Below are 19,329 nucleotides of genomic sequence, written 5' to 3'. Positions count from 1 at the left end.
GCGCATTTATCGTTGTCTTGAGCAAACTAATAGGAACTTTTGAGCAGGCGCGATCAGCCCGCGCGCTGAGCCCAAAAGAAGCTACGAGCCCACCGTATTTCAACACGATCGCGACTTGATAACGACGCTCGCTTCATGCTTGCGCGACGGTGAGGGGTAAGTAACCGTGTGCCAAGCAGGCTGTCTTAGCACAATGCCAGTAGCGCTGTTCCCGAGTAAGACCACGCCGACATGTCCCATGTCGATGCACGCGAAAGTCACCGAGAATATTACGTGAGACATTTTGGAAATGCTCCATGTGGCGTATGTGCGGCCAGCGGGCTTCTGTTTCGTTTATCTCGGAACTCCGCTTATCTCGAAATTTTCCCTGGTTTTTCCAGTTTTGATCAAACGGGGAGTTACTTTATGCGACAAATCAATAATGATCATGGCATTGGTTGATTACCAAGTTCACTATGTGCCCAGTTTTTTTTATAATAATTTTTTGCTGTATTTTTATCTCTGTGTTTATGTTTATTGAGCTCGTAGCCAAGAGGGTATCGTTCGGAGCGCGCGTTCAGTTGCGTCGCGCGCGGTTAACCTGGGCCGCGCCGACTTCGTCAGCCACGCGACGTCGGCGCGGCCTAGGCCAATCGCGCGCGGCGCAACCGAACGCGCGCTCTGAACAACGAGGCGCGATGGCGCCCGCTCACCGCTGCTGCACGAGACCTCAACAAAGTGGCAGTGAACCAACCGAGCAAGTGCGCGCGATGGGTAATGGGCATAAAGAAGGGGAGGGAGGGGATGACAAGCAGGGAGGTGCGGCACAGCTTGGCGTCCGACTCGGATAGCGAGCTGCCGCCGGACGAACAGCGAGCGCGAGCGGCGCTGCCTTTTCGCTGGTATCTTCGAAGTCGAGATTTCGAAGTGTCTGGACTTCGGCTTTGAAACTTCTCGAGATAAGCTGCGAAAAAAGCATAGGTTGGCGCCACTGCCCGAAATAGAAATTGGACTTACCCCTGATTTCGAGATATTTCTCGAGTTAATGAGGGTTTACTGTATATCCCTTCACACACATGTCATTGGAGTGAGTCATGTCACCTTTATTTCTGTTATGTTGGTTAGGGCCCTTAGATACGTTGTCATGGTGCAATCCTTAATTATGCGGCACAGCCCACAGCATAAAACATGAGCATAAATTTACTGCGGTGTTCATTAAAACGCTGCGTTTAATCTTTTGTCTCGGGATCAACTTTCAGTCCTATGGTACTCCAAGGAAGTGTTACACAGCTCCTGGATTCCTACGGGTGTTGAGCCATTGTAGCTCATTCCAGAGTACTGAAATTAGAGGGCAATATTCACTGCACTTTTGTTAGGTCTTGGTAATGGCAATGAAATGTAGTGGCCTTTTTCTAATGCAACACTGTCTGTCCTGCATTGTTCTTTAGCCTACAAAACATTGCAATAATTTCTGCCCTATGCATGTTTTTTTTTTTTGAATGATTTTGACTTCTAGTTTATGAAGATTCCTGCTGTTCTCTGGAAGATGAAATGAATTTTGCTATCTGAATGTTGTTGCTTGCTGCAGACCATCACTATCATTTAAAGCACAGTTATTGTGCCCATATATTGTGCATTTATACATACACCGCATTTGCCATATATTGGAGCATCTAGTAATGCTCTTTTATTTCCTCATGCAGTTGAAGTCCGCTGGGAAAACTTCTCAAATCCGGAGCTTCCAAGATCCATGCATTTGTGATGCACGTCCTATCATTGACCTGGTGGATGCCATCAACCCTGGATGCATCAACTATGCTCAAGTCCTGAATGCAACTAACCAGGTTTGTGCTGCTAAATTTTACTGATAGCATAAAGTGCTCATGATAATAGTCAGATTTATTAAGGCTACTCACCAGAACATTGCACAATATTTAGATGTGTTATTGTGAAGTTGAAGGCACAATAGTAATGCATGCATAACCTGACCGGTTATTGAGCTCCTACAGAAGTCAGTCATTGTGACAAGATTTCGCGTTTTGATAAAGTCATGTAGCCATTTACTTATATTTTAAAACGATCCGAGGTGTTTGAACTGTTTAAACTTTACCTTGGCTATGGAGTTTCCCATAATTTTCCAATGTGACCACCTAGCTGTAGCTTATATTCAGGGCTAAGGAGTTAAAGCTAATCATTAATTCTGAACTGTGTCCTCAAAATGCAGCATTAGTTCACTAAGTTTTAAGCTGTGCAGTTTTTCATCGGCTGTGGCATCAATTATGCAACTATGGCAAAAAGTGAAGCCAGTACAGGTTGATAATTCCACATTTCTAAAATATTTGTGTCGTGTTTCTTTTAAAATTTAAATATACTTCTTTTTAGCAGTTGCAATAAGTAAGAACACTGTTATATATGCACCTTCAAGCATAGTCCAGTAATGTTCTCCCATAGTTTGACATCAAAGAACAACACTGGAATTGAAGACATGGTTGTCTTTGGCGACTTCACCTGGGTTTGGCCTACGTAGAATCTGGCCTCATGGTCAAAAGTGGAACTTTCGCATCTTTGCGTGTCTTAAAAAGCTAAAAAAGGTATCAAAATGTAGGTCTCGGTGATACAAGAAGTGAGAGTTAGTCGCAGAGTCGGTAAAATTAACTGTACAGGCATAATTAGTGCCAGCATAGTCTAAAGTTAACCACACTGCACCATACACTGCACAATCTCCGGGATTGGCCCACCTGGTGTCTGCATAAAAAAATATAACCATGCCAACCAACGTTGACGTGAAAGAAGACAATGTTTGTATACATGCACAAAAAAAAAAAAAAGAAAACGGCAAATGAATGAGCTCAGCATAAATAAAATATATAGAGGTTCTGGAAAAACTGATAGGACTGACAATGGAATGAAGAAAATAAATATATCAGGCAATTATGCAACATTGCACCATGATTAATGTCCCAATTTCACTACTATAGATACATGTGCCATGTCTTCTTTCACATCGACTTTGGTTCACACAGCTTTTTTTGAGAAAGTGGCTTGTAGTGGAGGGGGGGGGGGGGAGCTGTTGATGGCTGTTTTTGGAAGGACCAAAAATCCGAAACTGGAATTACTGTTTTGCAATGGTGCACTTGTGTGTGGTGTTACTACTAGTGTGTGTGGTGGTGGTACTACTAGCATGGTATTTCATGCTATTATTTAAGACAAACAGTAACAGTTTCCACAGCAAATAATGTTCTCGGAAAAACACATGTATAGTCTAATAAAAATGGGCTTAAAAATAAATTAAAACCAAACCGGTGCAATTCTATACAAAAACACAAAATGAAATATTGAAACACATGTACTAAGACTTCTTTAAAATTGCTAATGCAGTGAAAAATTCAGGTGTGATTCGCAACACATAATAAAGTACACATTATGTCCTGCTCACAGGGATCCTATTCATAGTAGTGGGAGCAGCTTTATTCCCGAAATAGCTCCCACAAAAACTGCGTGACAGGAAGCAAGCTTGATTGTTGCAGAGGATGACAGTGTGGTGCAAATGGAAGGAATGACTTGTCACAGAATTTAATTAAATTTGCACACGAGTAGCTATAATTATGTAGCATCAGATATGTGGAATGATGAGCAAGATGTGCATGCTGTGTGTAACAACACTGCTGCTCGATAGTTGTGCCATTTTGGGATAGAGCTGTAGGATGGCGGTTCAGGTAAAAAATTAGACTGAACTCTCTCAGCATGATGCTGTGCGACGGAGTCACGAGATCATGGTTGTTCCCCCGGCCATAGTCGCTTTGCCTTTATAGAACACAAAGAATGTTTGTTGGCGCAAGTACTGTTATAAAATTGACACTCAAAGTGAAATGTACGCTAATTTTACAGCACCATATGGTATGCATTCTTACGTGGAATGTGGGAGCAAACAAATGAAAAAGTTGCTGTTTCAGGAGAAGTAGTATACATGACAAAACTGCGTCTCGTTGTTAAAGCTACGAGGTTATCACTTGCAGTACTAGCATCGGCGGTGCAAGAAGCATGCTGTTTACTTCATGGAGAACCTGACTATTGAAGAAATAGTTTCTTGTCTTAGCAAACATACAAAAGTAAATGTGCTTGGTGAAATGCCACAAGAAACCACAGAGATGGGACACCCATCTTGCGTAGTACGTTACTTCTTCAATATAAACCAAAGCTTAGAGGGTATGTCTACACAATGTTACCACTGCATAAAATAGGGTGCGCCTTTCTTCCCCACTTCAAAAATTTTTATGATGTGTTTTTATGTACATATTGAATCTGTGAGTATGTCATTAATTTTTGTAATTCCTGGCTTGTACCTCCTTATCATACTCTCCAGATGGCACTTCTCACTCTTTTTTACTATTGTAAGATTTTTGCAACTCTATATTGTGTTGGTATGCTTGCATGTGTAAGAGCTACCTGTAGTATCATCATTTTGTTAATCTTTATTATTTCATTTATATTTAGCTGACATCTTCATAACCTTTTTGTAATTGGAGTACAGTTGACTAATTAGTTCTGCAGAAATCCACGAGGTGGAGGAAGTGTCGTGAAAGAAAAAAGAACCTTTCATCTACTAATTATTTCTGCCATTCATAAAACTTTTACTACCTGCAGATTTTCGCGCAACTGATTTGCCATGTTAGGTGTCCCTGCGTTTCGAGTTGTCAAATAATTTGGCTTCGCTCTGATCTGCTAAGCTCTCGTGTGGCTGAGATAGCAGAGTGACTGACTCACAAAGGTATTGGTCGTGTGTTTAGTACCCAGGCCCGGTGTGGTTTAGTACCCAGTTCAGCTATGGCACTTCTAGTCCGAGAAACAAGTGTGGGTTTTATTCCTACCTTAGTGCTACGCTTGGGTCGCGATTTTTTTGCTTTCATGTTATGCGCTCTGCTGTGGCGCAATAATTTTTTCTTCCACAAACATGTCCACTCTTTTATTTGAGACAATTACATCACTTAGGGTGGGGTGAGGTGAAATGCCTTAAAAGAACAAAGAGCAGCAGGACAGGAAGCTTGGTGTCCTTCCTCTTCTACCATTGTCGCTGTGTTCTTCTAAGGAGTCTCCAAACTTTGACCACAGTGCCAGAGTGGTGTCCACCGGCAGTGTCGAGGGCCAGAAAGTAAAAAATGAATGAATATTAGCAAAAGTAAATTTGTAAACATAAGTAGCTGTAATGGGCATTGACTAAGACATTTATTCCTATTGATTGGTATGCTTTTTTGAAATAATTTGTTATTTTAATTATTTCAGTCCTCTTCCTGGCATAATGCTTGGAGAAGGACCGAAATAATTTGTTTAGGAATGTAATCTCGTTTTTACCGCCAAATCTGCATGGGTATATCAATTCGAAATAACAGTCATCCATGGAAGCAAACAAGCTTGTTCACATTTCTAGGCAGCAAGCCGTTTTCTGCTTGTTCCCAGCTATTCTATCTACAACAAACAGATAACCACAGGACGTTGAGTTGGTCTGGGAAACGTCGCCATTCCTTACAAAGGGTGCTTTGTTTTTGCCATTACCATTGCCATTACCAACTTGCCATTACCGCAACTTCAACATTTCTACGAATTTGTGTTCACTATTTTGAATAAGCTGTTTGTGTTTCAGTAGTGTAGAACCATAGGCCACTTGGTACAGCATCGTCATAAATATAGCTCAATATACTGAACACGGAGTGCACTTTTGTTTTTCCTCTCTGTCCTGTGTATTGCACTACCGTATTTACTCGCATAATGATTGCACTCACATATTGATTGCACCCCTGAACTTTGTCGTCTAAATTCGTTTTTTTTTTCTCTCCCGTGTAATGATCACACCCTGAACTTGTCGCAGCGATACGTTGTGTGCCAAGTCTAGCTAATGGTGATCGCGCTTACCATCTGTGGAAAGCTACGTGAACGACTCTTTAAGACATACCAAGCGGTCTGCACGCACCCAACATTCTTCAGCAGATGTCCCATTTTAGTCCTTTCATCACTTTCTGCACTTCCATGAAAAGCTACAACCAAACTTGCCTCGGCTTTATTATTTCTAGGCTTCATAAGGGTTTTGGTAAACAACATAAAGGGCGCCTTTCGATTCTTCTCGTCTGCACTCGTGGGCATGCAACAAACCGCGAGCGGCAACGATAGTCGCCATGTTTACACTGATATGTTAGAAGTGTACTCTATTCATATGCCGACGCTTGCAACGCAGCTAAGCTATTTGCCCACCCTTAGCGGAAATGTACTTTCTTAGGATAGCTGCGAAGGCAAATACTGCAGTTTCCGCAGTATACCCGTCGTGTGTTTCTATGTCACTGGCAGCTAAGCGCGCCCGTCTCTGTTTCTCTCCCCTCAAAGTGGACATGGCTGTGTTATTGCCACAAACTTGCCGATATTAATGCTATTATTCATTACTGATACGGAAGAAACTGGTTCAATGCGCGCAATGTACTCGTGAGAAGAAAAATAATCGTGTTCAGCGCATTCGGCTTGCTCTGCTGGCCACCATTCTTGTTTTGGTGACCCGCACTGACAGCGGCAGCCGCCTGCTTGTCATCCCGCTGCAAATACGTGGGAAATTTAGCCCGCGGAATGATCGCACCCCTGAATTTGCGTCAATTTTTTTGACAAAGAAAGTGCTATCATTATGCTAGTAAATACGGTATTTTATTGAAATAGTTTACCTATAGGAATTTACCACAAAAGAAGACTCTTGTAAGTTGGAGTATAAGCTGATTTTTATAAAATGAGACTTCCAAATGTTACTTAACAACTTGCTTGAAAAGCTGCCTCATTTTTTTCCTGTTCTCTGTGATCCCAGCCTTATTCTCTATCCTTTGCGGTATGTTATTTTTTTAAACAATAGTCATTGCTGCATCGGATACTTAAAGGGAAGCTGAAGAGTCTGTCGAATTCAATAAGACGCTCATATATGGATGCGGGAACCTTATAAACCATGTAGGTAAAATTTGGGGTTTTTTTTTCAATTAGGAGCGACGTAACCGTCGGTTAAAATTGCGTTGTAGCTCCGCCCCCCGTCGAATGCCGCCCACTGCTGCTGACACTGACGATGTGAGCGGAGACCGGAAACCGCGGTGTTGTGATGTCAACTCTAGTGTTTTGTTCCTTCGCAGCCTGCGCGACCGTGCCTGACCATGCTTGTTTCTGCGTGCGTGCCATCGTAATCTGCTTCGAGCGACCCTGCATTCCTTTGTTGGTGCGTCTGCGTGTATGTAGAGTGGTAGTATATGGCCAGCCCTGCAATTCGACCTGCGCAGTTGCTGTGTATGGCGACAGAATGAGAGAGGACTACTTGCCACTAGCTGGCTTTCTAAACGGAGCGCGAAAAGATCGGAGCAATGAAAACAAAGACTGCACGAGTGCGGACTGACTGATGATAACTGGTGTTGGAAGGCCTTATGAATAGACGAACTCGCCCAAACCTGGATTTTGATTTACTGCGAGCTCCTTCGTGTTAGCACGCTGAACGGAAGGTGCATGTTTATCTCCCGCCCTTGACGCAGGTTCCGTCGCAAAGCGCCGTGAATTTTCTATTTGCACGTGTGTTGTAAAACAGCCTGCATGCAGCTACCATAACGCAGTGCAAATGTAGAGTTTGCATGTGCTGGAAAGCCGGCGCACGCCAGGACGCTACGTTCCACCCTTCTCTCGCGCACAGCGAGAAACTGACCGTCTCACGTAGCCGAAGGAATTCGCCGCCTTTACGACTTCGGTTACGAGTAGTGTGCGCATGGCGCACAGATGAAGGTCACTACACGTACTGCATGAACCGGGAAGCTTTTCACGCGTTTAAACCGTCTTTGTAGATAGCCGACAGCTTTGGACAGCGCACAAATGCCGACGATCGCATCCCCGCTTACGTTCCACGAGGAGGCATGCAGGAACACAACACTACAGTTATTTGACTGGAATCGAGCTCATCAGATCGGCGAAAGATCGGCGAGATCACTAGATCGCTTTGCAAAAAACATACTCACCAAAGAGCATTCTCAACACGAGGAGACCCCAAGACTTCACTTTCGTTCGCGTCGAAAGCACTGCTCGCACCAGCATCGTTTGCTTCTTCGAGAGGCCGGCTCTACACAATCGGCTCGTACATGTAGGGAGTAACGCCGAACTCCTCAGAAAAACGCAGTCTCTCTCAATTTTCCATTGCCTCTTAATTTTCCATTACAGCACCAAACTACCTGGCACCGCGCTTCATGTGTAGCGGCAGCGGTCGGTCGCTAGAGTTGACGTCACGAGGCGCCCGATCAGTCACAGGCGGAAACGAGACGCGCGAGCTGGGCGTGTCCGCTGCTGCACTTTTAGTCGAAATAAAATACATTTGCGCTTTCTTTCGCTCAATTTCGATACGATATTCAAATTCGGAGGGTTGAAAGCTATTATGTACACATGTTCACTCATTTCTTCTGGAAAACCTTCCAGCTTTCCTTTAAGAAAACGAGTAGCAACTAGAGGTATCATCAAGTGCGCACTAGCATCTTTGAATGCCACTTTATGCTAATTTCCACCTGCACAGTTTAATTATAGGCTTTTATGTGCCAAAACCACTTTCTGATTGAGGCACGCCATAGTGGAGGACTCCAGAAACTTCGACCACCTGGGGTTTTTTAACGTGCACCATAATCTTAGTACATGGGTGTTTTTGCATTTCACCCCCATCGAAATGCAGCCGCCGTGGCCGGGATTCGATCCCGCGACCTTGTGCTCAGCAGCCTAACACCATGGCCACGGAGCAATCACGGCGGGTGCACAGTTTAACCAAATAACCAGGTTGAAAACTGACCGCGACCAAAGCCGCTTATAAATTACTTGATAGGCAATTGACCAAATTGTCAAGCTCTCAAGGGTAAGCCTTCCTTCCGTTACTAGTTTTCAAGCAGTTAAAAAAAAAAAAAAACATCAGAGGCAGCTGGTTACAAGTTATATGGGAACATCCTATTTTCAGAACCCCATTGTAGAGCTCTGACACACAACACATTAAGCATAAAGGCATTCTAGAGTGTGTAGGACCCTCACAATATTTACAGAGAACAAGAGATCAATCAGAACAACACATTTGGCAATGACAACTTGCAATAACATAAAGATGAGGCATGGAGAATAATATGCTTAGGTCGGAAACAAAATTAATAGAATTATGATGGCTTTAAGTTTTCCACTTTGGATAATGGTGGCTGCCGACTACAACATACAATATGTAAGACACTATAATGTCAATATGGCGGCGCCAATGAGAATTCCAAGATCTCAAGCAGCTGACAAATATCAAGTGTGATAATCACAGCAACAAATAAATGTGGCATAAAAGTACCACTAAAAAATTTTGAAAGGAATAAGGTATTCACATTCACTGGCATATCTGAAAATTAGCAAAATTAATATATGTTCAAATGCAAAAATGTGACGACAGCAAAATGCTACACAGGGCACAAAGCATAACGGGCTATATCTTAACGCATGGGAAATTGGGTTTTATTGGAAGGACATAGGGTGGGACATGTGTAGGTAGTGAACCTGATGCTTTGACTATTACAGCGAAACTGTTAAGGGCTTCTTTCTCCACTATCGTATCTGCGTGTAGAAAAAAATGTCGAAGATAATGCAGTGCCGGGCTGACCCGTGGGGGAGGTGACACAGCCGTTAAGCACTCCCCATACATGGGCCGATCTTCGAGATAGTGAAATGCCAGGCCGACCCACAGCAGAGGTGCTGTTTGCCATTAAGGGGCCCACATACACAGCTTCGCTGGTCATCATCCTTCTTCACAAAGTGGGAGGGCACTGTGTTATTTTTTTTTATTTCATTTACTTACTGTCACCTTGAATGGGCGGGAAGGGGGGCGAAGGCATTACACAAGAAGGCGGATGGAAATACAAACACGTGGAAAGGTGGAAGGTGGCGGCAAGCCTCGTGAGCCAATTTGTCAGAATGATTAGCCCCCATATCTCGACACTGCACTTTTCATTCTTGATGAAGATTGCTTACAGATGTAGGTAGTGCCAAACATTGACATGTACCTGCTGTCAGATTACCTTAATGAGGTCCTAAATCACCTCTCGGGCTTGGTGAAAGAACACAGTCTGGCGATTGCATACGCTGCTTTGGACATCTCAGCCAAATTTTGCAGTTGGGTGTGGTTATTCTAGCTTGCAAAGAGAGTGAAAAGTCACGTTTTCCTCAAATGCTCTCTTTTCAACAGAAGCCGGCTCCTCATTCTTTTTGAGCTGCTTTATTTCATAATTTAGCAGATTCCCATACATACCTGTTATTGGCACATAGCTGCCATCAATAAAGAAGGGTGTTTGGATCAGTGCGCTTCTTCCCACAGGTACTGTGTATATTAATTGATGTAGGTAGTTTAATAAACGAGCTGCAGTAAGCGAAAACCTGCTTTCGTATTTTGATAAAGATTGCATAACTGTGGAAGCAGCCAACTATCGCCTGCTCACGCTCAGCTGTGGTCGCCCGCGTACGAATTGAACTTTGCCTATCCTGCTAATGGGTGTCGTAGCCATCGAGTCTGGCTAACTTTGACTAGCCTCGAACCACGCGAAACCTGCCACACCACGCACTCTTGCCAGCGTGTGCTCAGCCCTGGCCGCTCCTGGTTAGACGCCTTGGCAGACTTCGTATTGAGCTTCATAATCATAGCGCTTCAAAATGCGCATGTTGAATGTGGCTACTATGTGTCATGGTCAAGTTGGTGCAGGACAAAGCCGGTCCGCACCATGTAGCACGGCCAGACTGCAGCATATGAGTGTGAGCACACACTCAAGGCCTTCATGCACAAAGCAAACACTGTGCATACACATTTCAGTTGCATGTAGTTGCTCTCTGCTACGTAGTGTAGATGCTGCAGAAGCCGTGGGGTGCTGTGACGAGTCTGCTAGCTGAGCGCACTGCAGCTCACTGAGGACAACCTTGTTTGGCTAAAGTTCAGCGCATTGTAGGAGCCCAAATTGGTAGTGGCATCTATGTAAACATCCAAAATCAAATTCGAACTGCATGCCATGGTGATGATTAGTAGGTGGAGCGGAGTACCACTGCGCTCCACCTACGTAGCCTGACGTAGCCTTTGCAGTGCAAGGCATTCAAAAAGGAAAGGAAGCACCGCAACGGGGATCACGCGCAAGCTTTGACTGACAGTAAATCCGGTTCTACTCAACACATTGAAGGACTTTTTGCGGCAAAGTGCTTCTAAAAAAGTCTAGTTTAATTTCTCATGGATTTCTTCACTTTGATAAAAAGTGGTTCAGGGCCCGTTTAATTCAAGTGCATAGCCTAGCAAGTTATAAAAATAGGTTCGATTTTGTTCTCCTTTGTGGTATACTCCACTGCAGTTCAATTACGCATAATTCAACAGAACTTCGCAGCACATCCCCATCACAGCTAAATGGATTTGTAGACAATTTTAATTCCTCTTTCCTGGCATGAACCTCAGAAGATCGCTCGCAAAAATCGTGTGTGCCTATTGCAGAGGGTTCTCGTTTTGGAATGAGAAATGAAATGCTGTAATCTTTGAACAGCAGCGAACATGCTCACACTTCTAATTTTGCACCTAAATGCAAAAAAAAAAAAAAAACGAATTCAGTTTCACTCTAAAGGTGTAACATTGAAATTTTAGTAATATAGTCAACAGCTACGTGAAGTAAGGTTTGTAGTTTTATCATCCATCTAAATTGTAGTAAACATTCGCTTACTAATTTCATTGGTAAACATGGCGCCATGCACAGACAGGTAAACATGAACAGATGCAGCTCGACTGCAACTCTCAGTGTCGCTATGCTGGCATAATGAGCCTGACAGCTCTTGGTGTAGCAACACTCTCTCGTTAATGTGTACCTGAAACGTGAGATTACACTGCCTTCCAGTGCTAGGTGCAACTGAAGGCAGCAGACACGCATAAACCAGCCATCTCAGCTTTTCCAGTTTTTGCCCCGCCCAAAAATACCTGATAGACAGGGCGCAGAAGCTGCATGGCCGGCTCGAGGAAGAAATGCAAGCCCACCTGCAACTTAGATTCCGTCTCCTTCAGAAATTGATGGGACTAATGGGGATTGAGCCTGTGAGACCTGATAACATTAACAGGTGAAACAGCAGGTTTCCGAACAAAGAACATGTCCAGGCATTTTCTGCCGAGGACCTGCTGGTGAATTGGGCAGTACAAAGATAATGGCTTTGATAATCCGACAACTTCAGCACCTTTTATTATTTGCTGTACGAGTCCTTTTTTTTTTTACCTCTGGACATGTTTTTCGCCCTTGATTGTGACAGTTTTCAGTTTGCCCTGTGACACGACGAACGCAATCACAGGCTTATCTCCCCTTTGTTAGCACACCACGCTTGCTGTGGACAGAAGAAAGGAGCTTTATGCTTTACACAGCTGTTTGCATGCTCTAGTTTCGATGCTGGAGAAAGCTCTCTGGGCCCAACGTTTCTGGACAAAGTAGGGAAACCTTCGAAGCTTCTTTTTCATGCGGTGGATAGGACCAGCAAATGGGAGTATCACTTGCTCCTCCCGCGATTATCGCTTAAAGGGACCCTGAAACGATTTTGACGATTTTCTACAAACGTACTGAGTCATTAGAGTAGGTCCTTCTGATCAGTAATTGATGCATCTAAGTGGTCCGTGTAAAGCGTGGAATTTATTGTAAGGTTTTAAAAATGCACATCGCTGCCGATCGCAGCACACTGCGCGGCATAATTTTAAGCCGCCCCTACCCGTATGATGGAAATCGCCCATATGACGTCAGTGGGGCGAGCTATCTGATTGGCTGACCTGGGTGCATGATTGATAATTTTTCCAACTTTATGGTAAACAAATGATGTTTGTAATAGTTGGAATGTTAGTTATTTTGTTTTTATAGAAAGAAAGTAACATAAAGAGAATGCACAAGAACAATATTTCAGTACACTTAAGCACTTCCAGCACACAGCAAGCATCGTCTGCTTGTGTTACAACGCGCTCAGTCGTTGACGAGAGCTCTGCAGTCAGTGTCGATGTGTCTTTCCACGAGTGCTATGATTCGACTCTGTTGCGTTGTGGACTGCAAACGTAGCGACTGGCAATAAGTCAAGCTGCAACATCGTGTCCTTCTGCAAGCCAATAGACGAGCGGACTGGCTGCAGCGCATTGGACAGCCGCTATCCAATAGGCGTGAGGATTTGCTCCATTGCGGCCGTCACTTTACACTGGAAGATTGCTAACGCAGTAGCATTTTGTTAGTCTGGTATTATGGTAAACGCAAGCGCAAAGGGGACAGGTACTCGCCGTGTCCCCTTGCGTGTCGTTTCATGGGATGAACAGAAGCGCAATTGTGAATGGTCTGCATGGTGCAGCCACCTGGTGGCTTAGAGCTCAACCACACACAGTAGCAGTAATAAAATATATTCTTCTTTGCTGCTGGTGTAAATATTTTGCTCGAGTGTAATCATTAACACATTGTTTTTGTAAATGTTTAAAATGTTTTACACCTGGTTGGAGCAATATTAGCTCTTTCTTTGGCTGGTTAAGCTCTGCGCCAACGGGTGGCTGGACCGCGGAGACTGATCAGGCAGCTCACGTACGTCTGCGCTAAAGTTCCTTCATCAGCTTGAGTTTATGCCTTCACCGTTCCGTTGAAACGTTCTGCTGGTGTGTGATTACCGGAATACCAGACACGTTCGGTGCTACGACAGAATGCTCGCAACACACGCTGCTTCGATAGCTCTCGCTTCGGGTTGACGGCCAAGCCGCTAGTGGAAACGTTTCGCGCGGGTGGGGGCAGGCTCCAAAACAACCAGAAGTGGACGATGTGACGTCGCATCATGACCCAGAACCAGTGAAGGCGGAGCTTAGCCCCAATTGCTTGGCGAACGAGTTGAGGAGGAAAAGCATGGCTATGGAGGAGGGTAACTAGTAATCGCTTGTAGCTCCATTGATACGTAACGCTTCACTTAAATTGTGGTGCGAATGTTCTACTTAAGCTGCACCCTACGCATCTACAAAATTTGTCTGAACCATTTCAGGGGCCTTAAAGGCTTCTGGTTCGTAGACACTGCCTCAGACAGGGTGGCGTCATGGTGTGAGCTTGCAAATGCAGTGAAGGCAACTCCCATTAAGAAGTCGTATAGTGCAATGTTTTGTAGAGGAGCCGTCTCATTGGGTGATGGTGCAATGGTGGCTCTGCGGGGAAAAACATCTTGCCTTTGGGCCAGGTGTCATTGGAGGGGCAGCCGTGGGCCTGCTGGGAGGCCTCTGAGAGCTGGATCAAGCTTGCAAGTCGTAGTACGGAGACTCTTGTTCTGATCAATATTGTGTGGCCCGGGTGCTGGAAATGTTGACGTTCCAAGTAGCCCAGCTTTCTGCATTAAGTAATGCCCATTGTTTGTTCTTATGTACGAATTTTAAGCCAGTTAATTTGCCTGCGAACAAGTTTTCCCAAAGCTATCTCTAAATACGGAACATCACTGGCATTATTCATTTCATTAAACTGGCTTACCAGTGCATAGTGCACATGACTGGTACATTTTATGGCATTTAAATGTCACTTTTCTGTTATAGCCAAAAGCATGCTTCCTTCGTTTAAAAAAAAAAGGCATTTCTTCTCGCCTGCAAATGCAAAACGTTTCTAGGTGACACCTTGTGCCTCTCTGAATATTGTCAGTGACAGCTTATTAGCTGTGCCTTCAATGTCGTTTTAGAAATGTCAATGTCTAATGTCATATTTTAAATGGCAAGGAAGTCTTTCTGAGCAGAAGGCAGTCAGAGTTACATCTGACCTTCACTTTGACGACCCATGTTGTGCGCGCACATATAAATCTATTTGAAAAAAATGTTTCCTTTGCCTGCAGGAGGAGCGCCTTGCAAATGCCAAGTATGCCATTTCGATGGCACGCAAACAAGGCGCCCGCATCTACGCGCTACCGGAGGACATTGCAGAGGGCAAGCACAAGATGGTCATGACTGTGTTCGCTTGCCTCATGGCCAGGGACTACGTGCCTGGGCAGAAGCAGCAGCAGCAGGAACAGGAACAGCAACAGAAGCAGTAGAAGTTGTGCTTAGCCTGTTGACATATTGTACATCAGTGTGCTGTGCTCCGACAGTAGCATCATTCAGGCCTTGCAGGGCCTTTGTTTCTCGCATCAGTGTTCTAGCCACTGTCATCGTTGCATGATATTGTGGCTTAATATATCCACTCTGAAAGGCAAAGTTCACAAGAGAGAGAGAGAGGCTCACTGTACTTATAAGCATATGGTCCTGGTGACGCTGGCTTTAGCCTTTCAACCTTTCAGTGAAAATGAGTCCCATGCCATCAGTGGCTACGAAGCGATGCTTTGCTGAAGTTTGCCACACATAAAGACGCCTAACAGCTAACAAAGGCAGACAGATTTACGGGGGTAAGAAATGACTCGACAAACTGTGAGAAGGCTCGAAATACTTTTCTCATCACTTAATCTTGCTTAAATTCAGTTTACAGAGCATTTTTTTTAGCTTTGAAGTTGCAAAACACATACTGGTCATATGTACACTGTGGGAACCTACCCTGCATAAATATGAGACCTTGTGTACAGCTGAGCTGAGGTATGCTATGCTGAAGCAAAATCACAGTAAAAACACTTGTTTAACTTATCAAGTTATGTAGTAAAAATAACTAAATCAGTACTCACTTGTACAACTAGCATTGAAACAGAGAGGGAAAAGAAAGGTTACTATGCTATTGAAGACTACATAACAGCAGCCTGTGAAGGAAGTCTACTGCAACAGTCTGAACAAGGGGCAATGATTGTCCTTCACATGTAGTTGTTGATTAGCAACACGTGTTTCGGTGGTCAAAGGCTGGTCTGAATTGACTGTTTGCTCTTGTGCAAGTGAAAACCCCGAGGTTTCTCTAAATAACTTGTACATACACTGTCAAAGTGCCGATGCATAAAAGCAACCCATAGTGGAAAAAATGTAGTTGGACTTAATAGTAGTGTAACACAATTATCAAAACTCACTCATGAGCATCTACTGTTGTTTGAGGCAGTGTAAAAACTGTCTATACATCGAATCAGAAAATTGACAACCCGCGAGAAGCTTCTACGTATTCGTTGCTGCTGTCATTTAGAAAGTATGTTGCTGAGCAGACCAAAGCACAAATTTTGAGTCTTTCTTTATTGAATTGCTACGAGTACTGGTGGCTAATTTCAAGGATACCTCCAGTTGAAGTTCCATTTTTAGATTCCCCATTGTGCCGAAAATTGTAAAATCTGACAAATAGTCTAAATTCACTCATAACTTCAAGTGGTGCTTGATGTTGCTCATAAAATTTCAACAGAGATGTTTAACAATGTATCGAGAAACTGTCCATCAATTTGATTGATTTCCATAGGTGCATTAGTGAAAAAGTTCATCCATTTGTCCTCTAGGCTCGCCATACTTGGAATTGCTTTACGGTTTTCATTTTCTTGCAATTTAGGCAATCGTGCTACTGATATTCTGCAATTTAATATGTAAGGGAATTTTAGTGCAAATGGCATGAGTAGATATTATGCTTCAGAATCGATAAATATATTTGACATTCTGCTGGAATTTTGTGTATAGCAGCATATATTCCCATGCATGTCGACAGCAGTTGATTTTGCATTTTGAATGCGATGCGCGAAATGTGGCAATTAATTACCGCTGCAAGCTGAATGTTGGCTTTTGTGACAACGTGTGTCTGAGGCCTTATGCTTCAAGCTGTTATGGAGCGTTCTAATCTGCAGCGGGTGGAGATAGGTGGAGAATATAGACAAGCCATGCTTTTTCACATCATGGTCCTTAAGTGGTCGTGAACGTGTTTGAAGATAAGGACGTAGCAATCAGCTGAGAACACTTTTTGCTACATGTCTTAAAATCTAGCTAGAGAACAGGGTCTGCTGTCAGAATGCCCTCTTTGATTTGTTGTTCTGTCAAGACGTGTGTATACTGTAAATAATTTTTCTTTTTTGTAATCTGCTGTGTATTATGTTTGTACCATTTCCATGACTTCAGTGTGTTACCACGTTTAGTTTTGATTTCAGATGGAAGAAAGGTAATGTATTATTTACAGTGCTGTTGACTCCAAGCTTGGTTGTAATTTTGTTGCAGTTTATGACATTGGTGGGCCTGCTTTCTTATGACGTATCAGCCCATATTGAATCATGTGCCTCCTGACAGCAGCAACCTAGAATGCTTTGCAGTTGCTAAATGTGGTCCTTGGGGACCAATTCCTCTCACAAGTTTAACTTGGTGTGCTTATGAGCGGGAGAGGTTTTTTGGCCTCGAACCTTGCACACACTGTTTGGTGGCACATTGTGGATTCTCTTTTGCAGAGGATCATATTCTCTTTCAACATTCCATAGGCTGTGTCGGGCAGGCACCACACAGAACCCATACATCTGATGTGAGGGGTTGCATTTTTTTTCTAATGAATCAAGGCCTCTGTAGGCAAATATGCAAAAACTAAAGTATTGAGAAGGTTGTGCTCTTGCGTGTACAGTATGCAGGGTCCACAAGCAGCAAGCCTTCAGTGACATGGCTGGCCGGTCTTATGTGCTGCCAGTGCAAATGGTGTCAATCCATAATGCTCCTGGCATCGAAAGGTTGAGATAGAATGGTGCATTTAATTCCAGAATATTTTGAGAGCATTCAGATGGAGTTTATAAAGTATGCTTCATCTAATACTGTTAAAGGGCTGCTCACCAGATTCGAGCATTTGAAACAGACGAGCGGGGTGCAAAGATCGTAAATGACAATTGTGTCTCCAAAGTGTCAAGCCACTGCACTGCATGTGAACAGCAGAAATTTTTGGATGAAAGCCTGTGTGCCTTTCCAATCAGAGAAATCTGCCTAGAAATGATGGTTGCAGGAGTGAATGCTTCTATGTAAGACACTGCCAGCAACGTCACCAAAAAAGAAGAGAGGTGGGGTTTATGACTTAAATGTGATAAGGTCCCTTGGCTCTGGTATGGGTGAAAGTAGGGAGGGAATGTCACTTGCTAATGCTAGGCAAGGCACGTGCTAATGCTAGGCATGGGCACTTCCATTTCTGCAGAAATGGAAGTGCCCATGTTGGTAGTGAAACTCGCACCCCCTGATAGCACGGAAACACTACATTTCGGTTCCTCCGATCCCCTGTAATAAGGAATCAATAGGCAAAATTCTTGCAGTGAAGATGCTCCCTGGAAGGTTGTTTACATGTTCCAGTGCATATGCAGATGTTCCACTAAGGTCTGGCGAGGGGCCTTTAAAAGTTCCTTGTCACTTTCTGAAAGTGAACTATTTCGGATGAACTGCACTGTAGAGAACTTTTACCTGCACAAACTTTTATCAGGCATTCATAGCATTGTGCTACTCGTGATAACTGCCGCTTACTGGTAGTCTTGTTGAAATGAACTGATTCTCCTCATATGCTTATGTCAGGCCTCATATATTGTCAGTAAATTTTGTGTACTGGCTTCAAACTTTGGAAAATGGGCTAAAAGGTGCCTTCGCTTAGCAGCACAGCATGCTTCCCTAGTCTGTATGCGGCCCTGAGGTAAGCCTCCTGGCGTCCAGTGTGAAAGAGTGACTTTTTCAATTATCTGGCTGGCCGTTGCTCATGCAAAGCTGCTCTTTCGTCCAAATGCTGTATGTGCCTTCTTTTTTCTATGCTGAAATAAACTCTACAACTTCTTACTCACTGCCAGAGTAAATTTATTCTGGTTTTGTTTTGTCTGCAGTGAACAATGCATTCAGTGAGGGTAATATTGCCAATTCCTGCAGCCTTGCAACATTTTTGAGACTGCATTAATTGGCCACATGCTATTGTGGACATTTGTGTAGACAAAAAGCGTATGCATAGGATGTGGGTTGGCTTTTTTACGCTGAAAAGAACAGCAGACAATTTTTTTGTGCAACCTGTTACAACTCGTGATACGTTTCTTTTTTTTTTTTTTTCACAACAACCATAATTGCCAGTTCGAGCCACACAATATAAACTCGGGACCAGATTCCCGATCTGTCACTTTAGAGGAATACCACTGCACACTGTATGGCTAAGTCAGTGAAAGTGTATTTGAAGAAGGAAAAGTAAGATCTCTTGTTAGTGCTATTTTTACATCTCATTTCTTTTATGACAATGCAGCAATGCATGCTCCCTAAGTGAGGGGTCGTGTTGTATACTGTGTTATAGAGGGGGAAAACTTTACGTGTACGGCCTTTCGCTTGCAGTGCACCAAAAATTGCAGCTTTCACAATATAGCATTTGCGGGCTTGTGTTACGGTGACTATGTGGCATTGTATGCGTAAGAGGAAAGGTGGAAAGCCATGCTACAGTTCAAAAC

At 43.7% G+C, this 19,329-nt stretch overlaps 1 protein-coding gene across 2 annotated transcripts in view; it reads left to right on the top strand.

The window, feature by feature from the left end:
- Positions 1-18,682, top strand: part of Fim (plastin-2 fimbrin) — a 69,096-nt gene extending 50,414 nt beyond the window's left edge. For both annotated transcript variants that reach the window (XM_075673201.1, XM_075673202.1), the window contains exons 4-5: positions 1,683-1,823; positions 14,854-18,682. In XM_075673201.1, coding sequence (XP_075529316.1) covers positions 1,683-1,823; positions 14,854-15,051 — 339 coding nt within the window. In that variant the 3' untranslated portion in view covers positions 15,052-18,682. The remainder of the gene's footprint in view (positions 1-1,682; positions 1,824-14,853) is intronic.
- The last annotated feature ends 647 nt before the right edge of the window (positions 18,683-19,329 follow it).

This window comes from Dermacentor variabilis, chromosome 10, assembly GCF_050947875.1.
Source record: "Dermacentor variabilis isolate Ectoservices chromosome 10, ASM5094787v1, whole genome shotgun sequence".
Taxonomy (NCBI): domain Eukaryota; kingdom Metazoa; phylum Arthropoda; class Arachnida; order Ixodida; family Ixodidae; genus Dermacentor; species Dermacentor variabilis.
This window is presented reverse-complemented; position numbering and strand designations above follow the sequence as displayed.